General features: G+C 40.9%; 1 protein-coding gene and 1 non-coding gene across 3 annotated transcripts; both read right to left on the bottom strand.

Moving 5' to 3' along the window:
* Window positions 1–6,790: 6,790 nt before the first annotated feature.
* On the bottom strand, window positions 6,791–18,808 carry LOC111207051. 2 transcript variants are annotated; one of them, XR_007325396.1, is made up of 4 exons: window positions 16,830–18,808; window positions 7,525–7,641; window positions 7,106–7,222; window positions 6,791–6,959 (listed from the first exon to the last, which is right to left on the bottom strand). XR_007325396.1 is itself a non-coding variant. In XM_022704635.2 (3 exons), the coding sequence occupies exons 1-3, from the start codon at window positions 7,675–7,677 to the stop codon at window positions 6,903–6,905; spliced, it is 327 nt and encodes a 108-aa protein (XP_022560356.1). In that variant the 5' UTR covers window positions 7,678–8,620; the 3' UTR covers window positions 6,791–6,902. The 2 variants fall into 2 exon arrangements, 1 of the variants encoding a protein (XP_022560356.1); XM_022704635.2 differs by lacking the exon at window positions 16,830–18,808 and having other exon boundaries at window positions 7,525–8,620.
* Window positions 18,809–20,493: 1,685 nt separating this feature from the next.
* Window positions 20,494–20,600, bottom strand: LOC125589342. Its single transcript, XR_007325530.1, has one exon. It is a non-coding gene; the product is annotated as a small nucleolar RNA R71 (small nucleolar RNA).
* Between the last annotated feature and the right edge of the window lie 1,128 nt (window positions 20,601–21,728).

Below are 21,728 nucleotides of genomic sequence, written 5' to 3'. Positions count from 1 at the left end.
TGGGATGTGGATTGCCTTTTTATTTATTCTGACAATCCTCCCCTCAAACCAAGGACCACATAACCTTGGCTCTGATACCAATCTGTTGTGACGGACCAGATGCACTCCTGGGCCAGATGCTCTACTAGAGCCAGACCGGATGCCCGTGCTGGAGACCAGACGCTCAACTAGAGCAGATGTCCGTCACCAGATGTCCAATCCCTCGCTTAGAATGATATTGTCCGCTTTGGACCTAAGCCCTCACGAATTTGTTTTGGGTCGTTACTCCCAAAAGGCCTCATACTAAGTTACATCTAGGCGATGGATGTTACATCTAGGCGATGGATGTTACATCACGTACATCATACCGACTCGGTTGCATCAAGACTGTTGCTTCAAGTTATTATGGATGTTACATCTGATCGTGGGCTTAAGCCCATGAGTCCGTTTAGTCTAGGGTTTTAGATGCGAGATGTTACTATATATATCTTGTATTCGAAATAACCCTGAACTTGCACTCTGTAAACTCAATATCGCCTCCAATAATAAGATCTCTCTTTGCCCGTGGACATAGCCAAGTTAGTGAACCACGTTAAATCTCTGTGTCGTTGTTACATCGTTTTTATTCATCTGTTTCCGCATCTGTTTCTTCTCACAATTGTTACAACAAACTGGTATCAGAGCTTCGGGTTGTGATCTAGTGAGAAGGTGTCTGGAATAAGAGCGAAGATCGACAAGTTTGACGGGAGAAATAGCTTCAGTCTTTGGCAGATTAAGATGCAGGCGTTGTTGAAGCAACAATGCATCTGGGGACCATTGTCAGAGAAGAAATCCGAAGCAGCTGATTTGGAGACTCTAGAAGAGAAGGCGTTCTCAACAATTTTGTTGTGTCTAGCAGACGAGATCATCATCGAAGTGTCGGATGAGAAAACTGCTGCTAGTTTGTGGCAGAAGTTGGAGAGCTTGTATATACCAAAACCTCTAACAAACAAGCTAATTCTGAAGCAACGCCTCTTTGCCTTGCATATGCAAGAAGGTATTGAGCTTCGCGACCATCTTGACAAGTTAAATTCGATATTACTGGAGCTGCGTAACATCGATGTTAAGGTGGAGGATGAAGACGCTGCTCTAATCCTGTTGGTATCTTTGCCGAACTCTTTCGAGAACTTCGTCCAATCGTTCATTGTTGGCAAAGATACAGTGAGACTGGAAGAAGTTAGGTCGGCGCTTCACAGTCGGTAATTACGCCATAAGGCATCCAGCTCAGGGACAGACAATCAAGCTTCAGGATTGTTTGTCAGTGGTGTGAAGGGACATGGGAACAAAAGGAAGTCGAAAGACAGAAAATCGTTTCCAAGAGGTCCTAAGCCAACTGATACTTGCAACTATTGCAAAGAGAAGGGACATTGGAAGTCATACTGTCCCAAGAAGAAGAAGGAGCAACAGTCTGGATCTGCTGCAGTAGCTGAGGATGAAGCCAAGTCTGATAGTGACATCGCTCTTGTTGTGCACGGACACACACACTCTTCTGATGTGTGGGTTCTGGATACATGAGCATCCTACCATATGACACCGAGGAGAGAGTGGTTTTCGAAGTACACAGAGGTACTTGACGGCAAGATTAAGATGGCAAATGATTTTGTCTGCAAGATTGCTAGGATCGGCTAAATCAAGCTCAGGACACATGATGGTAGATTCTGCACATTGAACGAGGTTAGGCATGTTCCATCAATGACGAAAAATTTGATATCCATGAGTCTTCTGGACAGTAGAGGGTTCAAATATTCGGTGGTGATGGAGTTCTGAATGTATGCAAGGGTTCTGATGTGATTCTGAAGGGTTTCATGAACGGTACTCTGTATTTGCCGAAGGGTACAACGGTTACCGGTTCAGCAAATATTGCATCGCCAGAGGTCCCAGAGGAAGATATGACTAAGCTATGGCATGTGAGGCTTGGGCATATTGGTGAGTGTGGGATGCAACATCTGTCGAAGCAAGATATGCTTCATTCTGATATTGGTTTGGAACTCTGCTCGAAAGAGTTTAAATTTTTTTGTAAGGATGCAACATCTGCCAAGCATCTTACAGACAGGGGAACACCACAGCGGGATGGTGTTGCAAAATGGATAAACCAGATAATACTAGAGAGAGCGATGTGCATGCTCTCGAGTGCTGGTTTGGAGAAGCGGTTTTGGACTTTAGCAGTTAACACGGCTTGCTACTTGATAAATCTTGTTCCCCACATACGCATCGAGTGCAGGATACCTTCTGAGGTGTGGTTAGGTAGATTTTCTGAATATTCACTTTTAAGAGTGTTTATGGGCTACGGTGATGGAATCAAAGGATATATGGTCTGGCCTCCAACAGAAAATCGAATGGTTCTAAGCAGGAATGGTGTCTTCGATGAAGCATCTATGGTTAGAAGCTCAGGGACCAGTTCAGAAGCAGAAAAGGGTAGCACTGATAAACAGGTGGAGCTGCAAGATAATCATGAAGTGATCGATGTGCAGGCACACACAGAAAATCAAGAGGAGCGTGTAGAAGATATTCAGTTGGAATTGAAGATTCAACCGCTTGACGCTACAGAGCGTAGCATCGTGAAAGATCAACCAAGAAGGGTTGATGTCAGGCCACCAGAGAGATATCGCTTCGAGGATATGGTGGGTTATGCACTTCAGGTTGCAGAGGAAGTGGATGCGTCATCTACTTACATGGAAGCTGTTTCTAGTCCCGAGTCTGAGAAATGGCATGTTGCAACGAGAGACGTGGAGTCTCATCAGAAGAATCATACATGGGACCTGGTCACATTACCATCGGAGAGAAGGGATGTTACATGCAAGTGGGTCTTCAAGATTAAGGATGGAGCATCACTGGCAGAAGGAGCTAAGTATAAAGCTCGGATTGTTGCAAGAAGTTTCAGTCAGAGAGATGGAGTAGACTACAATGAGATATTCTCATTGATGGTCAGACATACGTCCATCAGAGTGTTGCTAGCGCTGGTAGCACGTCAGGACTTGGAGCTTGAGCAATTTGATGTGAAGACAGTGTATCTTCATGGAGAGCTAGAGGAGATATACATGACTCAGCCAGATGGTTGTCGAGTTCCTGAAAAGGATGACTATGTGTGTACGCTTCAGAAGTCACTTTATGGACTTAAGCAGTCTCCCAGACAATGGTACAAGAGATTCGACAACCATATGATCAAGTTGGGCTACATCAAAAGTCCTTATGATTGTTGTGTCTACATGAGAAAATTGAAAGATGACACATTCATCTATTTGGTGCTCTACGTGGATGAAATGCTGATAGCTGCAGAGAAGATGTGTGACATCAAGAAGCTGAAGGAGCTTCTGAGTTCTGAATTTGAGATGAAGAATTTGGGTGCAGCAAAGAAGATTCTAGGGATGGAAATCTTCAGAGATAGGGAGAAGAAGAAGTTGTTCTTGTCACAGAAAGCCTACATTAATAAGATGTTGACAAGGTTCGAAATGTCTTCATGTAAACCTATTAGTACTCCGTGTGCATCAAATCTTCATCTTACCATGTATGAGGTTCAGTCTGAAGAAGAGACATAGTATATGTTTCGAGTTCCTTATGCTAGCGCTGTAGGAAGCTTGATGTATGCAATGGTCTGCACAAGACCAGATCTGGCTCATGCAGTCAGGGTGGTTAGCAGGTTTATGGGACAACCTGGGAAGGAGCATTGGGCAGCTGTGAAGCGGATTTTCCGGTATCTGAAGGGTACATCTGATGTTGGTCTCATCTATGGATGCGACAATCCGCGATTGGTAACAAGCTATTCTGATTCCGATTATGCTGGAGATGTGGACAGCAGAAGATCTATGACCGGTTATGTGTTCACCTTGGGCGGCTCTGTGGTTAGCTGGAAGGCGACTTTACAGTCTACAGTGACATTGTCTACTACTGAGGCAGAGTATATGGCACTGACAGAAGCTGCGAAGGAAGGAATATGGCTTAGAGGATTGGTTAATGATCTCGGTTTGCATCAAGATCAGGCTACTGTGTATTGTGACAGTTTGAGCGCTATATGCTTAGCCAAGGATCAGGTTCATCATGAGAGAACGAAGCATATTGATGTGAGGTATCACTTCTTGAGAGATGAGAAGCGAATTGAAGTGAAGAAAGTAGGAACTGCAGATAATCCTGCTAACATGTTCACAAAGCCGATTCCTCACAGCAAGTTTAAGCATTGCTTAGACTTGCTAAACATCTGAAACTGTTAGTATGGCCCTAAGGGGCATATGGCCCGAAGGGGCATCTGGTCCTCAAGGACATCTGGCCCGTTGGGGCATCGGCCCGTCAGGGCATCTGGTCCGTAAGGACGTCTGGTCTACTGGGACATCTGGCTGATAACGAACGTCTGGCTCTAGTTGAGCATCTGGCCGTTAAATGGCGTCTGGTTCGTCTAAGCAGCACATCTGGTCCGAAGGGACATCTGAGGCAAAGAGAGCGATGGTACATCTAGCGCAGAGAAGCGCATATGGTACATTTGGCACTTGAAGGTGCATCTGGTACATCTGTTATTGAGAGGATTCAAGTCAAGGTGGAGAATTGTTGATATGCCTTAAATCTGGATGTTACATCTAGGCGATGGATGTTACATCATACATCACGTACATCATACCGACTCGGTTGCATCAAGAGTGTTGCATCAAGTTATAATTGATGTTACATATGACCGTGGGCTTAAGCCCATGAGTTCGTTTAGTCTAGGGTTTTAGATGCGAGATGTTATTATATATATCTTGTATTCGAAGTAACTCTGAACTTGCACTCTGTAAACTCAATATCGCCTCCAATAATAAGATCTCTTTTTGCCCGTGGACATAGCCAAGTTGGTGAACCACGTTAAATCTCTGTGTCGTTGTTACATCGTTTTTATTCATCTGTTTCCGCATCTGTTTCTTCTCACAATTGTTACAACAATATATATTGAACAAAAAGTAATTTTAGGTTCCAATTGGTTGTTTTTAAAGTTTAATCTCCATAATATTATTTGATCGGTCAGTTTCATACACGTAGTTTCTATTATACATATACGAGTAGACCAAACATTCTCGAAACATAATTAAAATTGCAAACTAACAACTGGTAAACCTTACAACCTCTTTATGTGAAATCATAAGTTACGACATCCTGAATAAAAGGAGTGTTGTTTTATTTAAAAGCAGTACTTCAGATTAACTTTAATCATATAATTATTCATTTACAAATTATGGTATAGTTCATATTAGTGTCAAGATTAGTAAGGGTACTCTCCGATGTAATTGCCGGGTGTGTCATAGTTACAAGTCACGAACCACCAACCATTGGTGCACTGAACCCTAGCGCACCCTAACTTCACTGACTCTCTACACACCACTTGCGTGTAATGCAAGCATTGTTTTCCACCTGTAGTTCATTTATACATATTATGCATTTATGGACCTTTGTTAAATTAATGGGATACGAATTGTTTGTGTTGTAAATTATGTTAATTTAATTATATATGGAATGTTATTTTTATAATTTCTTTTTAAATTTTTATTATTTTTTTCCGTCGAACTTGTTTGCCAAATTTACTTTCCTTGAGATTAACTAAATTTTTTAATATAATTGTTGAGATTATTAATGAAGTTGTGTTCTATTTTTATTATGTCAGTTCATATATTTTAATCTGTTTGGTTTAGTATAAGTTATATAATTTCATTCTGTTATTTTTGTTAACATATTAATTTACATAATATTTTTTATTGGACTTGGAAAGTGTATATAGTTTTAGTTTCATATCAGTACTACAATTATGGTTGAACCTTTTATTTTAGTATTTTAAAAAGTTCACATTTAATAAAGTACAATAATTTTACATTTTTGTGTTCACAATACTTATAAAAATATACTTATTTTAGCATTAATTTGTGGACAATGATGATTAGGAACATATGACTGGCTTTATAGCCAGTACGAAACAGAAAGCAGCAGACTAATTTTTTAAGTTACATACATGCCTAAGGATAATTGTTAGTCGACCCGGTAATTAAAAATTTTCATACGCTAAATGAATGGCTCGTCGATTAATGGAAAATATTTGAAGGAAACTCAAATATGATTGTTTTTATTGTTCTTACTAAAGGAAAAGGTTAAAGTTGAATCTAAATAATGTTATCCTGGAAACTAACATCCATGCTTATGCCTCATTCCAGTAGCAACCATGTGGACACATACCACACATAACATAACAGGTTTGTATATTCATTTCCTTTCTTTTAGCAACAAATTCTAACATTTATTGGTTTTTACAAATTTATTGTATGGTTAGATTTGTATTGTTTTTACTTTCTTTAAGTTAAACCCGCAAACAAGAAGGTTCAGTGATAAGTTTGCAAATATGATAAGAAAAGCCCAATACGATTGTCTGATAGTTTAAAGAAAATAGTACACCACAGATGTAGTTGTAAAAGTGACAACTATTATGCTTAAGCATTATTCTAGCTTCTGTGAAAGACCTCAGAAGCAGAGAGTTTTGTTTTCCGGATGGGCCACTAGTGGTTGTTTCAGAAAATGGTTCCCTTGCATTTCCAACAACACCAACACTGATCTTGGTTGGAAGTGTTTTTACTCCTCGCATATCATCACCAGGGCCACCATTCCGTCTTGTTATCACAAACATACACATTGTCATCTCCATGGGTGGCAAAGAAGATTTTAGGTGGTGAGTAGCTTATTTCCACAAAGAAATCTGGGATTGGTAGACGCTGATTGCTGATGCAAGTATGGAACTTATGAAACAGAAGAATCTTAGGAGAGACTGTTACCAAGGTACCAGCTAAAATCCTTTGAGGAAATTCAGTTGATATAACAAAAGAGAGAGGTAAAAGCTAACGTAACCAATCAATCATCTGAGACAAATGGAAGAATACGTTTCACTGCTGTTGGTGTTCCTGTCCAATAAAAGCTTTGACAATCTCATCAAAAAATTCCTGACAGAAAATGTGACCAACTTCCCAATTAGCCAAAATGAAACCCATCACACAAACTATGTTGCATTGAACTAAACAGGTTGATACTATACTCAAAAACTATCAATAATTAAGATCAAAACTTGTCTTCAGAAGAATATACAAACCTTTCCGATCATGGCGCCATTAGGGAAATCCAGCTCAGCAGGTTTCAGTTTCCAAGTCACATTTATTTGGAATTGGTGGTGAGACAGACCTTGGTTCAAAGTGACTTCTGTCTTGACCTGCGTAGAGAATCACATTGAGAAAGAAGCATAATCAACAAACCATTTGTAAATTAATATGAACGTGAGTTAAGAACACTTTGAACATGTGTTTATTTTAAGAACAATTTGAACAATGATTATAAAAACAGAAACATCTTAATCAAGATGAAAGTTTTAGAAAACTAACATGAGTTTACAATTAGAAACACCTAACAAAGATTAAATTCAAAACCTTGATAATGGTGAGATTACACGCCGGAATAGTTCAACCTAAACATGAATTGAAGAACAATATGAACATGAGTTTTTAAAAGAAATACCTTTGAATCCAGTAAGAGCATATCCACGCCCATCAGCTCTCGCAGCGTCTGACGTTTATGGTCTCCCAGAACCGGAGCAATCGCACTTGAATGGTGGATGAGCATCGACTGGACGGACTTCAGATCGGAAAAGAGAATCAATGAATTAGCCATTTCGGAGAAAAAAATTTCTTAATCGGTTTCACGATCTCAGATGATGATGTTCTAAGGAAAGTAAGACTCACTTTTTATAGGATTAGAGACACTGCCTTACAGAGGAACTAGATTTTGATCCGCGCTTTAAAAGCGCAGATTTATTTTCCTCATAAAAAATCTATAAATTTGAAAAATATTTGGTATTTTTAATATTTTTATAGTTTTGAAGGAAAATTTAAAATTATCATCTTTGTTTATTATCATTTAATAAATAAATATTTATGTTTACAAAATTGAATTCGATATTTGAAAGGATTTAAAGTGGTATTTCTCTAAGCAATTAATTTTATTATATTGAATTATTTTTTTCTATAGTTATGTTTACTGACTTAAATTGTTAATAAACTATTATATTACTCTTTAATAAAAGATTTACGTCTTTCATTATAAATGTTCTAATATTTTATGAAAGTTTAAAATATATAGACAAATTACATAATCATCTGTTTAATTTATGTTCATATAACAAAATATTTTATGTTTAAAAAATAAAATATTTGAAATTGGCCCAAATGGCCCAAATGAAAATAATAACAAAACAAACACAAACCTTTATGTTTATGTTTGTAAGGTAACGCTGATTGACATTCTCCATATGCTAGGAAAGTGGGCCTATTTTGCAACCCAAATATCAACTCGTTACGGAGCGAAATCTAACAATAAAGAGCCGTGTGAATGGAGATAAATCGCCGTTGGGGGTCAAAATCGGTCACGACGAAATCAATGTCTGAAAATCCGTAAAAATCGGCATGAACGTTTTTACGAAAAATAAATCTTAAAAAAAGATTTATTTTTACGAAGAATCTTGCAGAGAAAACACATTCACGAAAAATCGGAGAAAGACACGAACAAGGTTGCTGCGTAGCAACCAGCCCAAAAGTTGGTCGCTACGTAGCGACCAAGCACGTACACGGCTCGGTCGCTATGTAGCGACCGAGCTCAGCGACCGAGCTCAGCGACCGAGCACGTACACGGCTCGGTCGCTACGTAGCGACCATGCTTTCTTAAAAATCGAAACGACATGAATCCATGCATTCTCGTCTACTCTTTAATGCTATCTCCCGAAGACCGTAGCCAACCCATTTCATGTTTCTCGTCATTTGAAGTCATCAATCGAACTTTACGATAAAAACCGTGGAAAGTTCGTTTTTATCGAAAGAAACCGTAATAAACGTTTCGAGTCAAACAATGGCCCAAAGAGACCTAAGACGTGACTCGAAACCCACTTACGATTTCTTAACCAAAAGCCCATAAACCGTAGAACGGTTTATGCTTGGTTCGCAAGGAAAGATAAATGTCAAGTTTCCGCTGATAAATATGAAGTATTCGAAGATAATTAGAAAGATCGGGGAAAACGGAATATCTCCATTTTTAAGTTATGACGGCTTAAGGGCAGAAGAGGAAAAAGCGTAAACCGACCTAGGAGCGAGTATATAAGGAGTCCTAGGCGAGAGGCACAAGGGGGACTTTTCTCAGAGCAAACTGAGCACTTAGAGCAATTAGGCAACTTTCCGTTTTTGTTATTTCGAGCTGCGACTCAACTAGGTTTTGCAGTCTTAGGTTGTTAGAACTAGAAATCTCGCCGATAGCTCTTGAGCCAAGGCTTCTACCTTGTTGTAACGCTCATACGCGGATTCGGAATAAAACTCCTTCTGCTCTCTTTTACGATTTCTTATTTCTTTTTGTCTTTAATTGCGTGTTCTAATTGCTTGGCGTGTGGTTTAACAGATATCTGGGACCTCTGGGAAACTAGGGTTCTCCTACTTTCCTAATTTAAACGGAAATCGACAGTGCAAATTTTGGTTCTCACAGTTTGGCGCTAGAAGGAGGGGGGGGGGGGTACGGATTACTCTAACTCATAGCCACAAAACGCTTGATCAAAACAATGTCTGGAAATACGAAAGAGAAAATCGCAGTTCCCAACAACACTGGTAAGAAAACTCCAGTCGCCACTGCGCCTATGGCCAACGCCTATGCAAACGCCACAGTTCTTGAGAAAATCGAAAACCTTGCTGCGACTTTTCACCACAGGAAGTGCAATGAAACGAGCTCGCGATTTCTCTTTTTAAACATAAAGGGAAACGATAAATCTTATCAAACCCCGTAAGTTTGGCTCATTACAGAACCAAAGAAATCTCAATGTGTAAGGGTTTTACCAAAACACGTTTTCCGAAAACATTTCGGAAGGGTAAAACTTGTTCTCCCAAAAACCGCAGAAAACCCCTAGGTTAATCAGGGGAAAAGGAAGCGCAACAAATCGATTACACAGCTCGGTCGCTACGTAGCGATCGAGCTATAGCTAAGCTCGGTCGCTACGTAACGACCGAGCACACACAAGGCTCGGTCGCTACGTAGCGACCGAACACGCACACAGCTCGGTCGCTACATAGCGACCAAGAACGCACACAGCTCGGTCGCTACGTAGCAACCGAGCACGTACGCAGCGACCGAGCATGCACACAGCTCGGTCGTTACGTAGCGACCAAGCACGCACACAGCTCGGTCGCTACGTAGCGACCGAGCACGCACGCAGCTCGGTCGCTACGTAGCGACCGAGCACGCACACAGCTCGGTCGCTACGTAGAGACCAAGCATGCACATAATTCGGTCGCTACGTAGCGACCGAGCCTTCACACAGCTCAGTCGCTACGTAGCGACTGAGAACGCACACAGCTCTGTCGCTACGTAGCGACCGAGCACGCACACAGCTTGGTCGCTAGCGACCGAGCCTTCACACAGCTTAGTCGCTACGTAGCGACCGAGCACGCACACAGCTCGGTCGCTACATAGCGACCGAGCACGCACAGAGCTCGGTCGCTACGTAGCGACCGAGCACGCACAGAGCTCGGTTGCTACGTAGCGACCGAGCACGCACACAGCTCGGTCGCTACGTAGCGACCGAGCACGTATACAGCTCGGTCGCTATACGCACACAGCTCGGTCGCTACGTAGCGACCGAGCCTTCACACAGCTCGGTCGCTATGAAGCGACCGAGCACACACACATCTCGGTCGCTACGTAGCGACCGAGCCTTCACACAGCTCGGTCGCTACGTAGCGACCGAGCACGCACACGGCTCGGTCGCTACGTAGTGACCGAGCTCAAGCCAACTCTCTACTCGCTATGTAGCGACCTGTAAGGCCTCAGAAAGGTCCTCCTTTGCGTTCTCGTTTGAATCCTCATCAAAACGCTTTTCGTTTCGTCTCAATCGGAGTTTCCGTTGAGATTTTACGACGAAAACAAGTAGGACTCTTCTTGGCTTGCTCCCACTCGCTACGTAGCGACCTGTCAGACCCTCACTCGCTACATAGCGACCTGTCAGGCCTCAGAAAGGTCCTCCATTATGTTCTCTTTTGAATCCTCATCAAAATGCTTTTCGTTTCGTCTCAATCGGAGTTTCCGTTGAGATTTTACGACGAAAACAAGTATGACTCTTCTTGGCTTGCTTCCACTCGCTACATAACGACCTCTCAGACCTTCACTCGCTACATAGTGACCTGTCAGACCTTCACTCGCTACATAGCGACCTGTCAGGCCTCAGAAAGGTCCTCCTTTGGGTTCTCTTTTGAATCCTCATTGAAACGCTTTTCGTTTCGTCTCAATCGGACTTTCCGTTGAGATTTTACGACGAAAACAAGTAGGACTCTTCTTGGCTTACTTCCACTCGCTACATAGCAACCTGTCAGACCTTCACTCGCTACATAGCGACCTGTCAGGCCTCAGAAAGGTCCTCCTTTGGGTTCTCTTTTGTATCCTCATCGAAACGCTTTTCGTTTCGTCTCAATCGGACTTTCCGTTGAGATTTTACGACGAAAACAAGTAGGACTCTTCTTGGCTTGCTTCCACTCGCTACATAGCGACCTGTCAGACCTTCACTCACTACATAGCGACCTGTCAGGCCTCAGAAAGGTCCTCCTTTGGGTTCCCTTTTGAATCCTCATCAAAACGCTTTTCGTTTCGTCTCAATCGGACTTTCCGTTGAGATTTTACGACGAAAATAAGTAGGACTCTTCTTGGCTTGCTTCCACTCGCTACGTATCGACCTGTCAGACCTTCACTCGCTACATAGCGACCTGTCAGGCCTCAGAAAGGTCATCATTTGGGTTCTCTTTTGAATCCTCATCGAAACGCTATTCGTTTCGTCTCAATCGGACTTTCCGTTGAGATTTTACGACGAAAATAAGTAGGACTCTTCTTGGCTTGCTTCCACTCGCTACGTAGCGACCTGTCAGACCTTCACTTGCTACATAGCGACCTGTCAGGCCTCAGAAAGGTCCTCCTTTAGGTTCTCTTTTGAATCCTCATCGAAACGCTTTTCGTTTCGTCTCAATCGGAGTTTCCGTTGAGATTTTACGACAAAAACTAGTAAAACTCGTCTAAACTCCTTTGCTTGCTCCTACTCCCCCTTACCTCCATCTTTGTGTTCTCCTTCAAATCTCGATCGAAACGTCTCTTGTTTCGTCTTGATTGGAGTTACCATTGAAACTTTACGATAAAAAAACCCGCAAAGACTTGTTTTCTCGCTTGGATTCAGATTAATCGTATAAAACGGCAACGATAAACTTAACACCTTAACCGCCTCAACTTTATGATTACGTTGAACCTTTTTATAAAAATTGACGTCGTATCTAAGGAGAAGATAACAGTCAAGTTCGGAAGATAAATGTCAAGTTTCAAAGGATAAACACCAATATCAGAAATGGCAAATATACACGAGAAGAGGAAGGGGAAAAGAGCAAGCAAAACTGAGAAGAGACAAAACTGCATCTTCGAGAGAACTAAGGTATTTCCGACTTGAAATTTTTATCAGACTTGGAATTTTCGTCGGAAATTACTAAGAAATAAAAACGTCCTTGAGATGCCATAGAACTTTAGGGAACGTAAAACCTAGGTGGATAGTCTAGCGAACTAAGTCTTAAGCGATTTTTTCTGTCTCGATATATTGTTCAATAACTGTCCATCCAGATCTTGTAAACGATCTAAACTCTCCGAAAATCGAGAAACGATCGCCACGCATATCAAGCTCGCTTCCTAAAGAGAGAAAAAACTAGAGACATGAACGTCGTCTTAAAACCGATTCGTTTCTAGCAATTTTCTCGGAACCGACATATTCCAAGTCGTTAACGTGGAAACAACCAAATCATAGTCCAAGCGTTGTCTTTAAATCGTCCTGAATTATCGATCATTCCAAACTTCAGAAGAAGAAACGTACACAACCCTTCAAAATATCGGTTCAACCGTTTTCTTTCGTAACAAAAAAAAAACTCGATTTTCATAAGACTATAGGTCACATTATATGAAATATTCGTCGTATAACTAAAACCTAGAGTGGAGAATCATTTTTTACGATTTTTGGCCATATTAGCATGGATAACCCCGTCAAACTTGGCCTATCAATCTCGACAAGCGCTCTTTGGCCCTCGGTCAATAAACGCCTTCCACTGAAGGTCCAAACCAATATTTGCCATCCCCTTTAAGGATGATCGTAAACTAACATGACCTTAAATGTTAAAGTACCATGGTATAAACTTTGACCTACAACATCCTTGGCTATCTGAGTGAACACATCCCTCACGCCAAGCCAAACTATTTGATAAACCATCGCTCCATCAGTTAACGGCTAAACGACAATCTACGATTTGTCTAAAAACGTCGTGTGACTAAGAGAATAATTATAGTATAGCCCACAGTCGGAAGTCATATGATAAATTCTTCGTAACGAAACTCAGTCCTAACAACCAAGTGGTTAAAGGAAAATCTAAACTTTTCGAAAATTGACCGAGTTCAATACGCTCCACAATTCACTTTAAGACCGCAATCTTTTACGCATAATACGCAGCATGTAAAGAAAAATTCGTAACAAAGCTTCTAGAGCTATACGAAACATCCTTAAAAATGCACGAAATAAATCTCGGAAGGCCAACAGCACAAAAAGCATGGTATAGGAGGATGCCTCTTTCCGGGGACAAATTTACGCGACCCCTCGGTCCTAACTCCTCGGTCGCAAATCAAATCCAAACAGGAACTACAATTCTGGCTGCGAATATCCGTAGTCAAACCATAATGTTTCCCAAACGCAGGGCTAAGACTAATCCCTTGCAACATTGCGAAACATCTTCAAGCCCGCGAACATTTCAAGCACGAAACGCAGCATATGAAAGAATAACAAGTCTTCAGCATCGCGAGACGTCGCAGACGCCTGAAGATTCGTTCTTCGACGAAATTTCCTTCCTCGATAAAAACACTTTCTTGGAAGACCAGACAATGATACGCACTAACATCTTCTCAAAACATACTCTTCGCGAAGACTCGAAACAGTCATTTTAACCATTAAGTTTGTTACTGATCACAACAAACTCTTAACGTCCTAAACAGACTTAGCCATCTCGTAGAGATGACTCTCATACATCCAACACAAGGATAATAGCGCTATAAAAGAAACCCAAAATTTTTGGTCAGCACTTTCAGGAGACTTAAAAATTATCCTTGGAGAGATGCTCGGTTCCAACCATACAAGTCGTATAAGCCGAGAACCTATCGCGGACTTTAAATCGGTATGGAATCAAGATGAAAATGAAACGGGATACGTAAGTCGAATTAGTCATCGCACCCTCTAAAACCAGGAGTAAACCTAGGTCTTGCCCTAAACCCAGCGCACTGGTCACTAACATCTCTAGGCATAGTATCAAAAACCTTGATACGAGATCCCAAAATTTGTCTCTTTGCCAATATTCGAGCGTCTTCAGAAATCCCGCAAGTTTACACACTGCGGAAAACTCTCGAAACAGATCACGGATATAGCAGTTCACACAGAGTTAGATTACGAAATGACAACTCGTAGTCTTCCTTTTACACCCATATAAAATGCCATCGGCAGCAACACGCCTGATAACCTCTACATAAAAACCAGACCGTAAAGGTCTCGCTGGAAAACTAGTCACACGAACCTTAACTCCAAGACGAACTACGGACCTTTTCGACCATTAATTCCGCCTAACTCACCTAACTTGCCAAGCCACTCGCTAAAACCTCACGCTAGAAGCTCATGGTTCTAACGAGCTAGGGGGCTAACTGTTGGGGTCAAAATCGGTCACGATAGAATCAATGTCTGAAAGTCCGTAAAAATCGGCATGAACGTTTTTACGAAAACGTAAATCTTAGAAAAAGATTTATTTTCATGAAGAATCTTGCGAAGAAAACACATTCACAAAAAATCGGAGAAAGACGCGAACAAGGTTGCCGCGTAGCAACCAGCCCAAAAGCTAGTCGCTACGTAGCGACCGAGCATGTACACGGCTCGGTCGCTACGTAGCGACCGAGCTCTCACCGAAGCTCGGTCACTAGGTAGCGACCGAGCACATACACGGCTCGGTCGCTACGTAGCGACCGAGCACGTACACGGATCGGTTTCTATGTAGCGACCGAGCTCTCCCCGGAGCTCGGTCGCTACGTAGCGACCGAGCTCTCCCCGAAGCTCAGTCGCGACGTAGCGACCGAGCATGTACATGGCTCGGTCGCTACGTAGCGACCGAGCACGTACACGGCTCTGTCACTATGTAGCGACCGAGCTCTCCCCGAAGCTCGGTCGCTACGTAGCGACCGAGCACCTACACGGCTAGGTTGCTACGTAGCGACCGAGCTCTCCCCGAAGCTCGGTCGCTACGTAGCGACCGTGCTTTCTTAAAAATCGATACGACACGAATCCATGCATTCTCGTCTACTCTTTAATGTTATCTCCCGAAGACCGTAGCCAACCCATTTCATGTTTCTCGTCATTTGAAGTCATCAATCGAACTTTACGATAAAAACCGTGGAAAGTTTGTTTTTATCGAAAGAAACCGTAATAAACGTTTCGAGTCAAACAACGGTCCAAAGAGACCTAAGACGTAACTCAAAACCCACTTACGATTTCTTAACCAAAAGCCCATAAACCGTAGGACGGTTTATGCTTGGTTCGCAAGGAAAGATAAATGTCAAGTTTCCGCGGATAAATATGAAGTATTCGAAGATAATTAGAAAGATCGGGAAAAATAGAATATCTCCATTTTTAAGTTATGACGGCTTAAGGGCAGAAGAGGAAAAATCATAAACTGACCTAGGAGCGAGTATATAAGGAGTCCTAGGCGTGAGGCACAAAAGGAGTCCTAGGCGTGAGGCACAAGGGGGACTTTTCTCAGAGCAAACTGAGCACTTAGAGCAATTAGGCAACTTTCCGTTTTTGTTATTTCGAGCTGCGACTCAACTAGGTTTTGCAGTCTTAGGTTTTTAGAACTAGGAATCTCGCCGACAGCTCTCGAGCCAAGGCTTCTACCTTGTTGTAACGCTCATACGCGGATTCGGAATAAAACTCCTTCTGCTCTCTTTTACGATTTCTTATTTCTTTTCGTCTTTAATTGCGTGTTCTGATTGCTTGGCGTATGGTTTAACAGATATCTGGGACCTCTGGGAAACTAGGGTTCTCCTACTTTCCTAATTTAAACGGAAATCGACAGTGCGAATTTCGGTTCTCACAATCGTGTGTTTAATAATTTACAGGAATAACCTTTTTGTAGGAGTCGTATTATGGCATAGATAGTAAATAAAAGGATATTTCAGGGGTTAAAAATAGATAGGATTCTGCTTTAATAGTATAGATAGGATCATGCTTTAATAGTATAGATAAGACACATTCAATAACAGATCGTGCTCATAGAGGGGTGATGGAGTTAAAAAGAACGATAAAGAGGATGAATCGTTTAGGAGTAACGTTTCGGTTTGCATAAAGAAAAGACAGAATGCCAGATCTAAGATTCACAGAGGCCTGTTTAACATGGATTTAAATCGAAACTCCATAGATGTTTCAGAGATCGAAGTAGAAAACTCTTGGCTTCATCGTGGAAGAACCACACGAAACGTAATAATCATGCGGTTGATCTAATTATTTTGGACTGAATCATGGGAATAAGGTTCACTAAATCATGAGAAATACAAAACTGAAACGAAGCCCAGTTTAACTTTAATGAAACGGTGAGTTTTAAAAATAAGGGCAGGTGTCGCGCTCACAGCCATTGAATTAATGACGTGTCAGCGTTAGAAGAGAGAAAATCTCTTCTTTATAAAATATAAGATACCTGTGCAAGAATTGGTAGTGTAGTTGTAGTAAGGTTTCTCAGCGACCCAAAGATTGAGGGCCTATATGGCCGAGAACGTGCTGCTACTTCCCTTGGCTAGGTTTTCTCCATACGGTCCGGTCGAGTGCACGAGGTCGCAGTCAGATTTTCTAGCTTTTGCGTAGTTCAGTGCGTACCTCGCGACCGTTGCGTCCCATACAAGGTTCGGTACTCCGACCTGCGAACGTGCGGCGTTGTGAGTGTTTAAGTAGTCTTGTTGTTCAGTACTTTGAACGCTGGATGCAATAAGCAAAAGGCTAATCGCAACGATTAGAACTGATGTGGCTGTGAAAGTATTCATTATTGAATTGATGTTTGTGTTAAGAAGAAAATATATTGGTTGTGTTGTGAGTAAGTATGAGGAGTTAGGTCTCACTTATATAGGCAGTGAGTGCATGCGAGGTAAGCTAGTGGTTCTGGGAAACTTTGAAATTGGAGAGTTGACTTTCTTTTTGAAGCTTAATCATAAAATGTAGTTTTATGGTGAAGTAAACTGATATAGAAAGTGTTATCATGACTTTATCACCATTAAGCAAACCAGAGCTAGATCTATTTGGTCTAAACAAATAAATTAAAAAAAGCAGAGGTATCAAACAAAACTAGTACTTCTACCGCATTAAAAAATAACAATGTTTTGGAGCCTATATAAACCCTAAAGTTATCTAGTTAATTAGCATTTTTGTTTTCTTGATATTTGATATTATCTAATTTTAAACTGTATAAAGTCCTAAAATCGATGTCTATTTGTTTGCATACGGTTATTATTGGCATGTGCATGGACGTGATTCTCCGCCGATTACAACGTCAAATGGGGAATTCATAGTGTAGTACAAACTCTAGCCACTTGTACCAATTTCCACCCACTATATAATTGATCTTTTAGAAAAAGATAGCTTGAATGGGTGAATGCCGCCAAGTGGATGTAGACAGTGGATCTATTAAGGAATAAGGAGTATATGATGCATTCTATTTTTTATATATATATATGATGCATCTGATAATATGTTCAATAAAGGATAGTATTTGTTTACATCTTTCCAACCATAACAATCAACACTAATCCACATTATAAGATGTAAAATAAAATAAAATTTCTTTAAATTTTGATTAGTTTTCTTTTTAAGCAAAAGCTTGACAAGTTTTTTTTTTTTTTTTTGTAAAAGGGCTTAAAGCTTGACAAGTTCTAAGACAAATCTTATGATTGTTTGTTTCGGGATCAAGGCTATTAACATTCTAACCTCGTATTGAATCCTTTACGCATTTCGCCTGAGAAGCACAACAAGATGGAACCGTGGAAGCCACTTGTGCTTGGTGGTCCAGCCCTATGATATATGCCTGTTAGATAAGCTTTTCCTGTGCACAAAAAAAAAAAAGCTTTTCCATTGTCAACATTTTAGCTACTTCTAAAAAATCTGAGGCTTTTAAAATGTTAAATGAGACAAATTAAGTTACATCATTTTACTACAAAAATTAACACAAATATATATATAAAACATTAGGATTGTTTTTACAGGAAATTGATCATTTAATTCTCAAACCATTTTTTGCAAGAAAATGAAATAAAGACTTTTATTTCTTAACTTTTCAATACGCTACATAATATCTCAAGTATCTCCTGATGTCATGAGATTTTACATGTTTTACCTATCATTTTCATACTCATTTAGATCATTTAGGATGCATTTAGAGTTTGATTAGGTGCATAACATATGCATATGTGGTATTTCAGGTTTGGAGAAACTAAGGTTGAAGTTTGGAGATTTGGACAAGCAAACATGACAAGCCATGGAGATGGGTCGGCCGCGGACAGAAACCGCGGACAAGGTCAGTCCGCAGTAGTAGAAGGTCAATCCGCTGACGATGGGCGCGGACGATAGCGGTCCGCGGATTCGAGGCAGTAAGGTTGAGGTTGGTGCAGACGGACTGCAGACACAAACTGCGGATTGGTGCAGTCCGCGGATTTCAACCCGAGAGGTCATTGTTGGAGTGGATTGGCCGCAGACCACGGCCGCGGACCGAGCCCATCCGCGGTCGATATCAAGACCAAGTTACCCATTTGTTCTTGGGTCAAACCCGAGTTTGTTGGGTTGACCCGATTCGAGTTTTAAGCTATTATAAATAGTTTTAGTCCAAAAACATGGACCATATCTTGTTTTCTCTTAAAAATACATTGATATTTTGGAGAAAGTTTGAATCTTTAGTAATATAATCTTTCTTCCTTGAGTAATTTGAGTCTATCTCATCTTCTTAACATGATTTCTCTTAATCGGACTATGTTTGGATTCATGGGTTAGGATGATTAGGATGATTAAGTGATGATCTAGAATGTTTAGAGTAGATTAATATGTTTCCTTGCTTGATTGAGTGATCTTAATGCTAATCTAGAGTTGGCCATTTTAGATTAGAAATCTAGACATTTCATTTTTCGGAAGGTGTTCGATGAAATGTCTGAGCCAACGCAACATGCTCTTAGCTTACCCTACCAAAGTCATTTGATGTTAGGGGAGTTTAGAAAGTTGAATGATTTGTTCTTAATGATTGCTTGATTGACACAAACCAAAAGAATTTGATGTTTGATCAATGAGAGTAAATGAGCGTCTTGACAAAGAACTTGCTTAGAATTGTTATCTAGACTTAGGAAATTGTGTTGATTGAATCTTTGCCATTTTAGATTAAATCTTAGTTATCTGAAATTAAATTCCTACACCTATGACTCCTCCCTTATCCATTTGCTTAAAAGTTGCTAGTTAATTGTTTAGAATCTTGTTAGTTTAATCAAATCACTTCATTACACTGAATGCACTTAGATTAAGTTTGAACATGTATTCTCTTTGCATTGAAACACTTAAAAATGGATTGAAATCTAAAATACTACTTTGATTTGAATCTTGGACCCTTGAAAAGTCCATTTCAAATTTGGCGCCGTTGCCAACTCTAAGTTGATTTTGACATTGAGATTTGGTACTTACTTGAGACTAAGTCTTATTTTTCTTATATCTAGTTACTGATTCTCTTTCCTAGCCTTTTGTATCTCAGATGCATGAACTTGCGGAGCAGAGGCCCAACAGACCTAGTTCCAAGAGTTGAAGACATTAGAGCACTTGAAAGAGAGATTGCAAGGACTAGAAGAGAAGAAGAGCAAGATGCTCACTTAGATAGATTGGGGTTTGTGATGGATCTACATCAGAATCAGCCTCAAGATGGAGAGGGTAATGGCCAAGGAGCTGACAACCTTAGGCCACAACACCCACAACGCCAAGCTAGAGCTATTGGCACCCATGATGAGCCCAATATCCATGGGCATAGAGCTGGCATTAGAGCACCAGCTGTGGAAAACAACAACTTTGAGATCAAGTCAAGCTTTATAAACATAATCCAGAGCAACAAGTACCATGGTCTTGCCTTGGAGGATCCACTAGACCACTTGGATAACTTTGATAAGCTATGTGGAACTACAAAGATCAATGGTGTCTCTGAAGATGCATTCAAGCTAAGGTTGTTTCCATTCTCTTTGGGAGACAAAGCTCACACATCGGAGAAGAGTCTTTCAAGAGATTCAATCACAACATGGGATGAATGCAAGAAAGCTTTCCTCACCAAGTTCTTCTCTACTTCAAGAACTGCTAAGCTAAGGAATGAAATCTCTGGATTTCATCAAAGGAATCTTGAAGGCTTTGGAGAAGCGTGGGAAAGGTTCAACAGCTACATCTCTCAATGTCCTCATCATGGCTTCAATATGGAGAGTTTGCTTAGTACTTTCTACAGAGGTGCTTTGCCCAAGTTTAGAAGCCAGCTTGATACTGCTAGCAATGGTTTCTTCTTAGGGAGAACTGAAGCAGATGCTTTGGAGCTTGTAGAGAATATGGCTAAGAGTGATTCAGTCTACAGTGATGAGCATGATATAAGCAACAGAGGCAGTGGAGGTGATGATACAAACACAAAGAGAGAGTTGAAGGCTTTACAAGTTAAGATGGATTTGCTTCTTTCGGATAGAGCCAAACAAGAGAAAGTAAAATTTGTTGGTAAGCAGAAACAAGAGGAGACAGTTGTGGTTCATGAAGTTGATGGTCTAGAAGGTCAAGAAGATCTATGTTTTGTGAATGCTATGGGACATGGTACAAGAAAGAGCCTAATTTTCAGTACAACAACTACCAACAAAAGCCCTTCTACAACAACCAACAAGGTGGTTACCAAACTAGGCAAAACTACTCTCAAGGCTTCTCCTCCAAAGGAAATCAGCCTACACAAGGCCAAGCCAGATCTTCTACTTTTGCTCCACAAGAGAGTAGCACTGGTGCAATGTTGAAGCAAATCTTGGAGTCCCAAACTAGAAGTGAGAAGCACATTGGATATGAGCTGAAGAACCTTCACACCAAAGTTGATGGAAGCTACAATGACCTCAACAACAAGTTCCTACAACTCTCATCTCACTTCAAGGCTTTGGAGAATTAGTTTGCCTCTATGCCTTCAACCTCCAAGAGCCCAATGGGATCTCTACCAGGAAAATCAGAGCAGAATCCCAAAGAGTATTCCAATGTTATCCTCTCTACTACTTCTGAGATTGAGTTGAGTGATCATGAGAAAGAGAAAGATCAGATTGAAAGACTCATGTATGGATGATGTCTTGCATATTTTCATTGTTTTATCCATTCATCCATGAGAATTTTCATCATATAGATTAAGATTTATCCATGTCTAGGTTGCGTTTTGCATTCATTGTCCTTATTAGGTGTTGGAGTGTGCCATGGAGTGATTTGAGATGTTTGGGAGCATTGTGATGCAAAAGGGGTTGAAAGATGAGCATGGATGGAGCCTTTAGAGAAATCTTCTGTTGCTAATATTTTGTGGAGACACGGAAAA

Source organism: Brassica napus, chromosome C6 (assembly GCF_020379485.1).
Source record: "Brassica napus cultivar Da-Ae chromosome C6, Da-Ae, whole genome shotgun sequence".
Lineage (NCBI taxonomy): Eukaryota > Viridiplantae > Streptophyta > Magnoliopsida > Brassicales > Brassicaceae > Brassica > Brassica napus.
Note: the sequence above shows the minus strand (reverse complement) of the source record. Positions and strands in the feature narration are given on the sequence as shown.